This window comes from Lethenteron reissneri, chromosome 21, assembly GCF_015708825.2.
Source record: "Lethenteron reissneri isolate LAM-NWPU_2019-01 chromosome 21, ASM1570882v1, whole genome shotgun sequence".
Lineage (NCBI taxonomy): Eukaryota > Metazoa > Chordata > Hyperoartia > Petromyzontiformes > Petromyzontidae > Lethenteron > Lethenteron reissneri.
In genome coordinates this window covers 2,465,211-2,480,504 of record NC_083799.1, presented here as the reverse complement: position 1 = coordinate 2,480,504, position 15,294 = coordinate 2,465,211, and the positions used below count along the sequence as shown (strand labels likewise).

General features: G+C 42.0%; 1 protein-coding gene across 7 annotated transcripts in view; it reads left to right on the top strand.

The window, feature by feature from the left end:
• Positions 1 to 15,294, top strand: part of LOC133345038 (RNA-binding motif, single-stranded-interacting protein 1-like) — a 288,223-nt gene that overhangs the window by 232,453 nt on the left and 40,476 nt on the right. For all 7 annotated transcript variants that reach the window (XM_061555419.1, XM_061555421.1, XM_061555423.1 and 4 more), the window contains one exon: positions 13,223 to 13,314. In XM_061555419.1, the coding sequence (XP_061411403.1) occupies positions 13,223 to 13,314 (92 nt within the window). The remainder of the gene's footprint in view (positions 1 to 13,222; positions 13,315 to 15,294) is intronic.

The window sequence follows — 15,294 nt, the reverse complement described above, 5'->3', positions numbered from 1 at the left end:
AGGTTTACACAACTTAAGCTTATAATGAAAATGCGGTTTACATTTTAACCATGCAGCTCAAACTGTTGTTTTATTATAATTCTTTAATAATGGCTGATAACTTGATTGGCACACTGTACATGTGTAGTGTCAACGATTCAGAGACAGAGTTTCTCGAAGGCACTTTGTTTATGAACAACTTTCACAGTCTCATCTGCACACTCTCCACAGTAGCTCAGCCTAGCCTGTACGCAGCACTAGCCGTCTAACACTGACGGCGCTGACTGAGATAGCCAACTACTCTCCTTCGTAGCGGAATATCTAGCGGAGACGTTAGTGACGACGGCGACGAGACGAAAGCAACGACGAGACGAAAGCAACGACGAGACGAGTCCATTCCCAGAGCCGGCAGCCTCGAGCCCCCGCTCTTGGCTCCTTTTATGCTCCCAGCGCGGCCTGGCTCCGCCCTGACTGCGCCTCCCTCCTTGAACCCACTAGCAGGTTCCAGCAGCCTTCAGATGGGGTCCTCCGTGACCCTTACCCTAGTTCCTCCCCTCTGCCCACACTCCGTGCACACCCTCACTGGCGTGTGTACTATCTGTCCACCACAGTTGCCACTGCTGTCCACCAGCCAGCGCTATTACACTACACATGTCCACTGTGTGCATAGTGTATGCATTTAGTACAAGCTACAAAATATATTTATGAGCATTATTAATATGCACTTTATATACATATGTTTGGGGTCGAGCTTTGATTCAGTGATTCATGCCCTGCACTATAAAGCCTGCCTTCTAAGTTCGCTTCCCGGTCATGACTAACGTCAGTGGCAAGTGATATCTTAACCGGTCTTGAACCCCTACCCTGAACTTCACCAACTTGCATTGAACAGTGCGGTAAAGTATGGACAAACAACCTCTATGACCGACGTAGATCTTCATACGTTAGTGAATTGACAAAAGGCTGAAAATAATTATTTACTTTATATGTGGATTTACTAAATTGAACACACTTCTAATGCCAATTCCAAAGCCTATCTTTGGCAGTGCTTTTAAAACAAATGCCAATTGTAATGTGACATTCACTTGACGGGGTGTAAAAGGAGAGCTGTGTTGTGCCGAGTGAGAAAGGCTCATTGAAACGACAACTGAAATCGTTCTGTGACATCATGTTCTGGCCCTTTTCTCCGATACAGTGCAACGTTTCAGAATCCAGGAAGGACTTTTCTTCGTCTCATGACATGATGCCGGATAGCGGCACAATTTGTAATATGAATCCCGTATTCTCTGGATCATAAGTACTCGACTCAGCCACCATACCCCAAGTCATAACACTTCATTTTCTGCTTCTTTCCTTGTGCTATTCCACTTTGGACCTCATCTTTTTTTCCTAAGCCCTGTAACCTTTTTTTATGCAATAAAGTTGTTACCTCTTATAACAACTATGATAGTGTTGTTTGTTGCTGGTGCTTGACAGTTTGGGGCATTGAATCTATGCTCAAGTGACTGTAAAAAAAAATCCCGCTAGAAAACAACATGCATCCAAAACTTGTGCTTGCTGTCAGTAACATATAAATATTGGCACACACGCAGGCGCACACACACCTATCTTTTTCTTTAAAACACAGGATGGAAAAATATGTCTTGTAAACCTGGAGCATGTGGTTATAAGAAAATATAAAAAAAGTTGCTGAGTGGTTAAGACATAAAAAGGTGTGGTATTTCCCAGAATTGAATGTTTGTGGCGCAGTGAGGTTTGTCTGGGTGGCAAGAGGCTGAAGCTTGGCCATACACAACCATCGGAATCGTCTCTGCCCGGCTGGCTGCCAGCCATTTTCAATCCTTGGACCAGGACATACATCGTTTCTGCCTGAGTTGACAAACCTTAGATATTCCGTTTGCTTTGTATGATCACCTGAAGTGAATTACATAATAACCGGCTCATTAGATGAATGTTGATACATAATTACCTTGGATTGTTCATTGAAAGAATTGGTACCACAGAAGTTTTGGCTGACTTGGGTGACACCAAAAAGTGATATTATCTGCTGTGGACCCATGGACGACTCACAATAAAATTACAATGCAATTGTAAAATGCGTAACATGCACAGCCAATCCAGCCCTGTGCGGTTCTTAAAAGTTATTTGACCATTCACTGTGTTGGTCGGTACGGGTTTGTGACGACGGGGAGCATAGAAGTACAGTACAACAATGTTTTTTTCTGCACTGCACGTGCTGCCCACAATGTAACCCCATAAGTCTGGAAACAAGCCGTTTGAGCATGGTGGTTAACCCATCAAAGCAATATCCAAGCTCGACCCTGCTTGGCTTCGAAACTCTGACAAAATCAGGGGTATTCCTGATTAATTCGTTAAAACCACAATACAATTATAATTCACTAATGTTTTGGCTGCCACAATTGTAGCCTTCTGATGAAATGTCAAAAGCCCTATCAGCAGCAGCACCTAGCCAAATCATGAACGGGATATTGAGAATAATAATTTTTATTTAAATTGTGCAACTCAAAAGCAAAGTAGTTTGCTCCATCATACACCTTACAGATGGTACTGGATTAGCGCTCTGTAAATTGAAAAGTTGCTACCTTGCTGTTATTCCATTGAAGATGAATTTGCCTTGACTTGGAACATGATCACTGGGATGATAAAATAAACGTATTCAACAAGGCTTCTGATTGCTGTCGTAAGGATTTTTCCAAATTCGATTAATCTTTGCCACGAGTTATTGGTCTGGGATATGTCTGCTATTGTAAATAAAGACCAGTGTGGTATGGGAGGATGCCTCGGAGAGAAGATTTGGCAGCTGGGTTGCGATTGAAGTGGCTAATTTCTGTCAAACACTCATCTAACCATGCATCGTCAAAGTCCGGCCTGTCGGTAGGAATAATATTGAAAAGCATAATATCGGAAGTTAGGTTTCAGGACTTAGAGCAGCTTCACCCAGCCTAACTCACAGCCGCTGTGGGGCCTCTGCTGCACGGTACTGAAGCGGAATTGCACGCAAGCGCGTGCATAATAACGCACTTCCCCGTTAAGTAGAGGTGCAAATTTAAATCACGCATTCTGAAACTAGCCAATGGCAGCTGATGAAACAAGTAGCAGTGCAATCTAGGTGAATCGTGACTCCGTATAGGGATGTACAGGCGGTGGTGCTCTCGGTGTGGAAGAAACTGTCTGTTTTGGGACTGGAACAGGCTGCATTTTGGAGTAAATAGATGAAGTGACACTCAACCGTATCGCCTAAAGGTCTCGCAAGGAAATTTTAGTGTAAAGTTGCGGGGTTGAATAAAATATATATATATTTTAAATACATGAACAATACCTACATTTATAGAGATTAATCGCTTTTACAAAATGTTCGCCATTTATTCGGAGTGTAATGAGGCGTATTGGGAAAAAAGTGGAGTGTGTTTAGAATTTTTAAAGAAACATACTAGAGACCTTAAGATGTATTTTTTTCCACACAAAAAATGGGGTCCCAAGGTTTCCAATTTTCCACGATAACTTACCACTTTAATAAGGCCATAAATTCAATGCGGAGCCGTGATTACGAGCACATGTACATGATGTATCCTTTCCAATAGAACGCATTAACGTGTTGTTAAAAGCGCGCGGTCATAGGAGTAGTCTTTCCACCGTTTGCGGTTGACTTTAGCAAAAATGCGGGAAAATTTGAACCCTCCTTCCGCATTTTCCATGCGGAAATCGCAACCCTGATAAATTCCAAGTCAGCACTTGGAGAAAAATAATGAGTATGTGCTTATTGTGCTGTAAACAAGACAAAAAACTTGCCAAGAATCTCAGAGTTGTTTGGCAAGGCTCCAGAGAGATCCTCAGCTAGCTAATTTTCCAGACAATACATTGAAAGGTATGGGATATTTAGGAACAAGCATTTGTTAGGTATATAGCGTTCGCTCATTTGCGGACACTCAAGGATACATCTTGAACTCTTTCGGGGCTGAGAGCCGCGGTTTCTCTGGGAGACGGGTGTTTTTGGATGAGTGTGCAGGCGGCCATATTGCTTTTCTACACAATGGCTTCACATCCATCACTGGCACTACAGTGCCCCACATGCTGAACTGCCAGCGTAACCATCAACAGCTCTCCCCCATGCTGTTTGAAGTTTGGATTACAAAAGGGGTGGAATGATTAATCGATTCAAATGTTAAAATGTATTGTTAAGCTCACGATATGTGTATAGAATTGTGTACGCATGCGTAGGAATTGATGCCAGTTTTCATTTGGGTTGCATGAAAATTATTCATGTTACCCCTGCAGAGAAGCTGCTTATCGATCAAATTTCAATTTTCAGATTACCGCGGTTGGCGACGTATGGTGCAAAAGAAGTTCATCATACATATATACAAATGTAAAAAGAAACAATCGACTCTGATTTTGTAAAACCCGTCAGCGGGTAGCACTGTGGTAAGAGTGCTCAATTTAAAGTCTGAAGGTTTTGAGTTCAACTCCCAGTCGGGGGTCAACTTAGCCCATCGCTCCTCAGTGGCTGATCAAAAACAGCACCGCTATAGGGGAAATCAACATTGGTTGCCCTGTGGAAGAGAATGATCATGCCACATGAATGTGGATTTCCAACGCTCCATCAATGCTCAGTCAAAATGAGCAATGGACCATGCTTACTTGATCAGGCAGATCTTTAGAATTGTTTTACTTTTTGGAGAATTTCAGCAAGACTGTTGTTATACCTTTGACCAGTCAGTTGTTGGTGAGAGCCGACTGAGACAGCGGGCCACATATTGTGTTGGTGAAAATTCTGTTTCTTCTAGTTTCTAGTGGAAAAGAAAACTTTTTTTTCTGCTGAGTTAGCATTTTCAACTCAAAGAAGAAAGATAAAAAACGTGATTTCTACAGCCACATAAATCAGATCCATTTAGTCTGTTTTGAAGGGGACACTTAAATAAGTGACGGAGATAAATGGGACCCAGAAGTTGAGTGCAAAAACTGTTTGTCAAAAAATAATTAGTATCTTGCAAATAAACAATTGTCCATGCATATAGCGTACAATCTGTCGCACTCAACCTTAAAATGAAAACATTTTAAATGATGCAGTGAAAAATTATGAGAATTGTAGTTTAAGTATAGTAATACTTAAAGTAACCCGTGTTTGCCAGGATTTGCATAAAACATTTACATTTGTAATTGCCACCTAGTAATTCAACATGCAGTATCATGCCCCAAGATATTTTAAGTTACATTCGGTGTGTGATTATTGAGCTGGGTTTCACACTCTCTCTACTATTTCACATATACAAGCTTTGAGGGAAGGCTGGGAGATAGGATTAAATCACCACCATACATAAAACAGGTGTTGTAGGCCGACGCGGTGCTATGTTTTCGGCAGGTGGCAGTACCGAAGAGTCCACTGATGTTATGCTCTTTCCTCCCCATCATCACCAACCGACAGAAAAGGCCTATGCGTGTGGGATTTAAATAGGAGAAACCGCATTAGAGGTTTTTGGGTTAGATCGCGTAAATATATAAATGTGTCGTTAAATCCGCCACCACCGACACAGCCAACTAGTAAGGGTTGTCACGTAAACAGAACGTCGCCAATTCGTCACTAGTACAGCACACCGGTGTGTTGGAGAGCCAAGCCACAACATTTACAATCGGAGTACGACGTTTCACCAGTAATTACAACTAGCTTCATCAGGCGACAGCCAGATTTGAAACCGCACAGCTTCGGATCAGCTGTAATGAGGTAATATGCAGACATGTTCTTTTCTGTCCTAGTAATCCAGTGTGCACCTATATCCTCAAATACCCTTCTTTAGGCAGCAGCAGCAGCTTACATATTTAGCCGGGAAAGAGCCACAGGGCTGTTCTTAGGGCTGAGGAGTATAAATGTTGGTTTTCAACAGACTGGGCGGAGACCGTTTTCCTGTCCCGCTGACTCGCATGGGTGGACCCGCATTCTATGCGACGCCCAAATATAGCTGCTTATTTCAAAAACAATGCATGGAGCCAAAAGCTACTGGGGACATTTCGTTCATTGGCCCGATGGTCAATCACTTTTTAAAAAGCTGCTCGGTGGACACGCTCCCAATTCGGTTTATGGGAGTGTTTTGTTCGCTTTACAGCACCTTCGTGGATTTTTTTAACTATCTTGCATACCGACACAAAATAAAAGTAGTTTTTATTTAATTAAAAAAGCATGATGGAAAACCTCCACAATATTTATCAGGGAGACCTTGTGTAATTAAGCTACACGGTGTGGCTACTCATGACCAGGGCATCAGTCAGCCCCAGCAAAACTTGCGTTGCTCCCAATTCCTCGGCGAGAAAACCCGGGACGATGCCTTCAAGGCGGAATAAATGGAGGATGGAGGCTACAGTATTTAACTGGTGACTGAAAGCATTAAAACTAGCAAGACGACTGGCTTTAATGAAATCACAGCAGTGCTCAGCCGGTAATGGAAGACGCACAGCTGCTTTAGGGGAATGAGTTGCCTCCCGAGACTCATGGCGGCAGTTTAGGTTCCATTTAATACGGGAAATGCAAAATTAATAACAGCAGCATGCCTCAGCTGATGGATTGTGTTTCATTTTTGGATCCAGGTAACATGGGGATAATGAAGGGTAATTAAGTACTTCTGTTTTTAATGGATTTTGCCCCAAGTCAAAACAAGCTTAGAACAAGTGAATTACAAGTGTATCAGTGGTTGTCTCAAATGTTGTTTAATTAGCATTGTGTGTAAACAGGCACATGTAGAATGACATGATCGTGTTTGTCGGAATGCAGTAATTAAATTTTAAAAGCTTCAATTTATATTGAGGCCTACTTACAGCTTGAGTAATTGTTATCAATAATTGGTGATTATTGGATTTAAAGACGCTGATAAATGATCACATGGGCAGGTGTGTTAAAGCTGGTTGTTTCATGAAAGTCCAAAATCAGAGTTTCCATCATAAAATAAGCATGTGGTGGTGCTAATTTTCATGGACAACTGAGGCACTGGTGGGAATTCCACATTTATATGACTATGGCGTATCTCTGCATGAGACAAACACTTGATTTTGAATCAAGTGGTACTCGTTTTTTTCAGCATGGCGGGGCTATTCGGCCTACCATAGATAATTCCCATCACAGGAACATTCAGTTCACCGTATTCAGTATAGTTTATGCTTCTAACCCATCAAACAAAACAAGCAAACAAAAATAACAATCGTAACCATCAGCTGTCGATCTTTCTTCGCAGATTACTAACCTAATGACACCACCAATGCAAATGCAGGTACCCCTGGCTTCCAGCGCATCATTTGACTTGTCATGAAACTGCGTCAGCCGCTGAGAAAGCCTACGTTATATATATCTCAACCCAGCGGCTATGGAATTGAGGGGGTGGAGGGTGGGGCTGTGTGCGGGTTGGGTCGGTGGTGACGCTGGCACCCTGCCACGCGCTGAATTCGCGAGAGGACGTAGTTGGTGACTTCAAGAGGGCGTTTGAAATTAGAAACATTACTTTAATACACACGGATATACGCAAATGATGCGTACGATGGATTGGTCGTAATTCCAGACATGTCGTGTTTTAAAAGAACGTAATTAAAGTAGCCACGGTACTGAGCGTGTCTCTCCTGCCCCTGATGCGTTGGCTCACCACATTTAAGCCATTGCTTTCTTTTGCCCATCGTCCAGGGAGACAGCGTTCCCATTAAAGTTCATCTCATTGTTGGTTGTAACTTTATAATATGTCAATGAACACACAAAGTGTACACAGGATATTCCCACGCATTATTGTGTACATATTAAATCCATTCCTGACATTCTCAATCCACGAATGGGGAGTTTTTTTTCTACAGTACTTCACCATGATGTTCAGTGTGGGTTCTGATGTCACAGGTTATGATGTCACTTTTCACTGATGTTCGCCTTGGCCAGGAATTGAACACAGGTCACCAGGTTTGTAGCATAGCGCGCCTCATATACATGTAACGTAAAAACATTGTTAAATAGTCTAAATGCAGGTCATTCTTTACAATCGACCTTTACCATTTTGATATGGTACTTATTGAGATAATTTTGCAAGGAATGCCTGATAACATTATTTTCTTAGGGGTGGTTATTCATCACTCTTTGGTTCTTTCGGTAAAGTCACGTGAAAATAAAATAAAATAAATTATAGAGTACAACGTTTCAATTGCAACACAAGCAACCGTCATCAGGTAGAACTAAATTTGAGAGAGACAAAACACAGACACGGAGACACACAGACAGACACACAAGCAGAGGAGAGACACACAACATAGACACATAGAGACCCAATGCCTCTGTGTCGAGGCCTTAAATAGAGAGAGGGGGGGGCAGAGAGAGGGGTGGGTCTGCTGGAGCAGAGAAATAAGCATGTCAATGAAAGACCCAACAAGATTGGTATATTTTAGAGAGCGTTGTGTGGAAATCTCAAACTGCCTATTTCTGTTTTCGATCTTTCTCTCCCTTGGTCACTTCGGGGTGGATTCCACACAACTCTCTCTAAAATGTACCAGTCTTGTTGGGTCTTTCATTGACATGCTAATTTCTCTGCTCCAGCAGACCCACCTCTCTCTCTGCCCCCGCCCCCCTTTCTCTATTTAAGGCCTCGACACAGAGGCATTGGGTCTCTGTGTGTCTATGTTGTGTGTCTCTCTCTGTCTCTGTGTTGTCTCTCTCTGCTTGTGTGTCTGTCTGTGTGTCTCCGTATCTGTGTTTTGTCTCTCAAATGTAGTTCTACCTGATGACGGTCGCTTGTGTTGCAATCGAAACGTGGTATTCTATAATTTAATTTATTTATTTTCTATGTGACTTTACCGAAAGAACCAAAGAGTAATTCCTGCAGTCACGAAAGCTTCAAATCAAGTTTGTGGTTATTCATGTTTTACATTTAAAACAAAAAATAATTGTTTGCCTGATCAGTTGAGAATGGGCAGTGCTCATCTACATGGTTAGACCCGAGGTGGTGATGACAATTCCATATCTGTATGGTTGGATCAGTCATGGGGACAAGTCATTCTACACGCAAACAACCACTGCAACGTTCAGAATTGAGACAAATCATGAGGAAACCAGCATGCCAATGACTCCAACGTACAATTGACGATGTGACAGGGTCGTTTATCATCTACTTTAAACTAATAATTCTGCATCACCTAGTGAATAAATAAATGTTTTCAATTTCACTATAATCAGTTAGATTCCATTTTTTGTATCAACGATAATTATTTGGTTTAAAAGTAATTGATTTAAAAAGTCGACGTCAGGTTAATTATATCTGGCTGTGCTGTTTTTGTTCAGTATTTATTTAATCACCTGCAGCGTTCTCTCTTTAAATCGTGATTTGCTTCTTCCCCCCCCCCCCCCGCTTCCCATTGATGCAGTTCAGTGCAGTATTTTATACGCCGCCTAAGTCAATGTTAAATAAACCGTTATTATCAAAGTTACCGGGCGGCTACTGAAATAAAAATGTCAACCCCATAAAAGTTGACGCAGTGGCGAGCACTCGGGTTGCGAGACATCTCAACTGCTCAGCATTCATATTGCTCCTGCAATATGCAGGTAAATTAAATAAAAGATCGACAAAAATATAAAAACAGGAAAATTCACTATTCGTATGCAACTGGTTGTGAAGCTGAGCAGTATTTTCACTTTACAAGAGATGCTAACATCGGCCGTGGGCTAATTCAAGATGCGCCGTAACTCCCACTACATTTACAAACAGGAAGACAGGCCTTTAAAATATGTATCAGCTTTAAAACGTTGACAGAGGCTGTCAGGCACCTTTCCAATATGTCACGAAGCTGCACTGCTTTTGTGCACAACATGCATTACTTAAATATTTGGAAACACAGTTTCAGTTAGCATCAAAACCACATCACAACTGGGTTTTTTCTACAACATTGTTTCCAATGTGGTACTTGTGGGGGAGAGGGTATTACATGCTTCCTGAAAATGTTCTCTTTTGGTACTCATTAATCCAGAGTCAATCATTTTCTTTACACAACTGCATTATCTTCATATCACGCAACCTCGTTGTTTTTAAGCCCGCCCTGAGGCAAGGGATGAGCGGCAGTTGTTGGTTTGCAACTCTGAAAAAGTGGAATTTATACCCAAAATGTGCATTTCCCACTGTGTAACATGCACATGGGAAAGCATGGGAAAGCACACTGGGAATTTTGCTGAGATACACAAAGAGGGATGCATAAGTTGGAGAAGATACGGATGTTAAGAGACATCTTGTTGAGTGCTGATACAATTAAGTGTCATTGGGCAGGCCATGGCGCTGTAGAGGATGATGGCCGGTGGACTAAAGATGGAGAGGCAGCCCAAGGAGGGAATACGAGCAATGAAATGGGCTAATGTGCAGGTGCTTGATAACACATTCCTGCGGAGGGAGCTGGTAGGAACTTTAGGTTGCTTGGTCAATGGCCAGGGTCAACGGCGGCGTGGTGTATTCCGCAAATATGCCCGACTGTGAGGTCGGGCACAAGCCGGCGTGAGTAGGTTATACGTTGTTGAGTTTTATAAGGGCACCACGGGGTGACCAGCCCCTCCCCACCCAGCCCCACCCCTCCCACCCCCCACCCAGCCCCTCCCCACCCTCCCCAGCCAGCTTCTCCCCTTCCCACCCAGCCCCACCCTCCCCACCCAGCCCCTCCCCACCCAGCCCCTACCTCCCCACCCAGCCCCTCCCTGCACGACGGACGGACACAATAATCCCATGTGGGCTGGTGTAACCAGGAGGTTCCTACCAGTAAAATGTTTCATTGCAGGACCATGAGAGATGGCAACGGCTTGTGGAAGCATTCATCTAACAGTGGTTTGATCATGCCTGATGGTGGAAGATGATTCATAAACACGATGTTTTATAAAATGTAGTATTCCAAAAATGTAGCCTTCAGTGCCACACTTAAAAAATGTATGAAATTATAAATAATTGTATTTCAAAGGCACACTTGTGATATGCGAAATGGAAAACATTGAAATGCAAAAATAATCCCTCAAACAGGGATTTATTCAATCTTTTTATCACTACCCCTGAAAAGTTAAGTGCTTTCAGAGAAATTTAAAGTTTCGCTGAATTGGTTCTGACTGTAACCAAACATTCTGCGAATCTGCTGATGTGATCGCTCTTGTGAAAGGAAAGCGCATATATGCTAATAACAGTGGTCATTGGGGCAATGGAAATCCCCCCCACACACACACACACACTCTAAACCCCAATATATAGAAACATGAGTGTATGTTACGTTGTTCAAAGACGCAAGTCATAAACTGAAAGGGCATAGTGGGAAATTATGGTGATTGTAACCATAACCCCTGAGTTGTGTGCACACGGCCAGCTACTCACATCTTGGACAGATTCTCCGTCTGCTGACCTTTCCAACGTCATGCTTTAAAATCGTTTAAGTGTTAATTTAGGTCACGTTAAATAATAAGTCACCCTGTATTTGTACGCTGTGATTATGATCGTTGTTTTTAAAGTGCACCGTCTTATAACCAATGCCTTCCGAATAGAAGTACAAGATACATTATCTTGCATACGCACGCAATGCAGTTAAACGTCAGCTGGTTTGGCATTTTAAGAAGGGCTAATAAAGTTCACAGTCTTGGTTCCGTTATCCAATTAAGCGATTAAAACATAAAACTCAAATATATACTGTATTGATTTACATATTTGTTTCCCTGCTTGTGTGTGTGTGTAATGTAATACAATAACGACAATCATTATTCCATTGTCATACCCATAGATGAAGAAATCTAAGGCTGAATCCCTCAAGACTAAACCTCATCAAGTCTTTTATTCAGAAATATTTCACATATTCATCATTGTCCAGGCCACGTCTTACAATAATTGCCAACCCCATGCCTTTGAGTGCCCCGAGGCAGGCCCGCCGCGCTATCAGGTGGATGTCTGGCCCAGCATGATTGGCCTTCTCTCCTCCGGCAAATGAGTGTCTCGGATCAAGAGGCCATTGGTGTTGAAGCCCATTACGGAGCTAATGATGCTTTCGGAAATTGCTGGTAATTGTGTAAATGCGCAGAACAGTACCATTTCAATTTGATCAGACTTGATTGTCAGTGTGGCAAGGCTATCCAGGCTATTTGACTCTAATGTGGGGAGATGCTCATGAAGGAAGATTAAAGCAAAGACAGTTACCATGCTTTTAACTGTGCAGTTCAGCTAATACTCGTGTTTACACAGGGAATAAAAAAGGGTATTTTGTTGGAAAGTCGTTAACCAATTAAAACCACCTGCCTGACGAGTCGTGCGATATATTTTCCAGTGGTTTTTTTCATGTTCTATGAATGTCAGCTTTAGGAGCAACTTTTTTGTTTCATAGAAAGTGGCTGTTACTTCATGGGTAGATACACATTTGTTTGGAACTCGTCTTTATTGCCAGGAGTAAAATGTATAATGTGTGTGTGTGTCACTGTCCCTTGAAAACATTCCGCAAGCCCTTTTGAAAAATCTGAAGGTTTTTTTTCTGGCGTAATTCTTGCTTGTACATGCGCGGGGCACCAACTCGATGACAGTTTGCTGAACATTGGGGGGGGGGGGGGGGATGATGAAATATAACTCCAACAACGTTTGAACAAAGTTAATGAATGAATGGAGTGATCGAGTCTTTTGATATGACACACTGCAGATGTGTTAGTAAATATGGTCGCGTCTGTATATGGCTTTGATGCGATACGCATGAAAGCGCATGCCATAATTGGGTGACTGTGACCTACCCTGCTGAGCTTGGTGTTCGTGACCTGTCTGTGTTGCACTACTTGGTGACTTCCTCTTTTTCCAAGTCTGAGCAATGCACAAACATATGTATATACACACTCGGTGCTATAAATTTCGATTTAAAGCTTTCGTGACTGCAGGGATTCATCTTCTTGGTTCTTTTGGTAAAGTCACGTAGAAGGGAAGTAATAAAATAATAAAAATAAAACATAATATTTTATTATGTTTTCGGTAAAGTCACGTAGAAGGGAAGTAATAAAATAATAAAAATAAAACATAATATTTTATTATGTTTTATTTTTATTATTTTATATAAATAAAACATAATATTTTATTATGTTTTATTTTTAGTATTTTATTACTTCCCTTCTACGTGACTTTACCGAAAGAACCAAGAAGACACTCGGTGCTGTTTGCACAAAGCAGGTTGTGATTTTTTAATAATGTGCGGATACGACTTTGTTCCCAATGTTGTCACCATGTCACCACAGGGTACGGCTTTGTGGATTTCGACAACCCAGCCGCAGCCCAGAAGGCAGTGTCGGCTCTCAAGGCCAATGGTGTGCAAGCACAGATGGCCAAGGTAAGCTGCCACTTCCAGTCTGCTATGGCTGTGGTGTACTCACGCACGTGTTGATGCCATTTTACCCTCATCGTTGGTCGTGAACGTAAAAACGTAACGATGGTGCAGCCGTGCATTTACTTACTCAAGCCAATGCCGGCAGACGGGCCTCCATGAGACTGGTCTACTCTACCACACGTGCCTGAAGCAAAGAAGTATGGTAGTTGTCTTTATTTCACCATGTGAGAGCTGTTTGAAGTATACGTGTTCTAGATGAGGCCTCAATTTTATTTTTCAAGGACGACCTGGCATGAATATACGAAGGGTACAGAAAACAGGTTGAGAAATACCATTACAAAAACAAATATTCCAGGTTTGGAGGAAAACGCAATATTAAAATGTAATCAGTTTTTTCTAAGCAAAGTACTTTACCCAAATTATCAATATATTAGAGCATAAACTTGTAAAACACATTTTTATAATTAAGATACAAATGCTTCAGTCTTTATCTGAAAATAACTGTTCGTTCACAATCCCTGCTTGGCTGCCAATGCTGTCAGTGGATCTGTAGCAAAAAATGTGGGTTTCACTCCGAAGTCCATTTTTGTGATGACTACCCTGAGCTATGTTCTTGTTATACTTGGCAGGGCACTGTTTAGTGGACTCAAGCCACTCGACTAATTTGAATTAGTTTTTTTCTATGGAGGTAGCAGTGTTTTTACAGTTACTTTTTAAAATGAATGGGGTTGTTATTTTTTGTGTGCTTCATTGCCATATTTTATTGCTTTTTGTGATATGAAGGACCCAGGTCACTCTAGAAACTGAGACGACCCTCGTCTCTTGGGTTCTCACCTGGTTAAAGAAAATAAACTTAAAACCTGACATTTCTTCAATAGATTGGTGGGAAAGATTCCACACAGTGAAAGGGATTGTTTGAATAATGCCTCCTCAGCACTGCATGTTACAGGTAGAGAGTGCGTTATATCTAAACGAATAGTCCACAAGTATTGTGGTATAGCAGACATGATTCCTTGTAAAAAAAAGGTTTCAGTTTTGTTCCCAGAAAAAAGGGGAAAAACCTATTCTTATATTTTGGTACTGGCAAAGGAGGTCCCATGATGTAGATGCTTACCTCGAGCTCTCATTACTCTGATAGTGCATTGTCTTTGAGTTGTACGCCTTTTGGCGTCCTTTGGTCGAACACCGTTATGAGACGAGGCCTTAAAGAAAGCTGTCTCTGGTGGGGACCAATCAGTTGCAACGACAATGCATTTATTATCGGTGTTTTTTGTTTACATTCTGACCACACATATTGTGGTTAATGCAGACATGATTCCTTGTAAAAGGTTTCAGTTTGGTGTTTTAACAACTTAACACATGTTTTATTGCCAGATAAAAGGGGAAAACTTATTCTCATATTCTGGTACTGGCAAAGGAGGTCCCATGATGAAGCAATGTGTGAAGTTTATAAATGACACAACCCCTGTGATGCAGAGAGGCCCAAATCCAACGTGTCAGAACAATGCAAATAAAGGCAAACTGCCTGTTTCGTGCGGGCAGGTGAAGGGTTTCTGTCTCTCCGGTCCAGTTTTTGTGTGACAGTAAATGAAATAGAGTTATTTTTGGCAATTGGAAAACTCATTAAAGAGTGTCATACACAAACAATTGATTGCACAGAAGCTTTCTGTAATAAGCAATTTATTCCGAGGGTGCTCTGACGTTTAGTCGCGGCATTGTCCGAGGAGGCCCTTTGCTGAGCAGGGACACTCGCCAAAAGGGCTCGGCTCCAGAGGACATTGCTTTTCGTAATGTTGCGGAAGGACAGATGGCCTGTGAAAATAATAGATTGTAAGTAATCACCTGCAGCATTTTACCCCAGAGAAAGACAACTACTTAAAATATTCGTGAGTTTTTTTTAGATTAGGTAGCACGTGCCAGCTTTTTTTTTCTTCCTTTGCTGGTTTCCCCCCTCCGGCTCCACCTAATTTCAACACGCGGCTC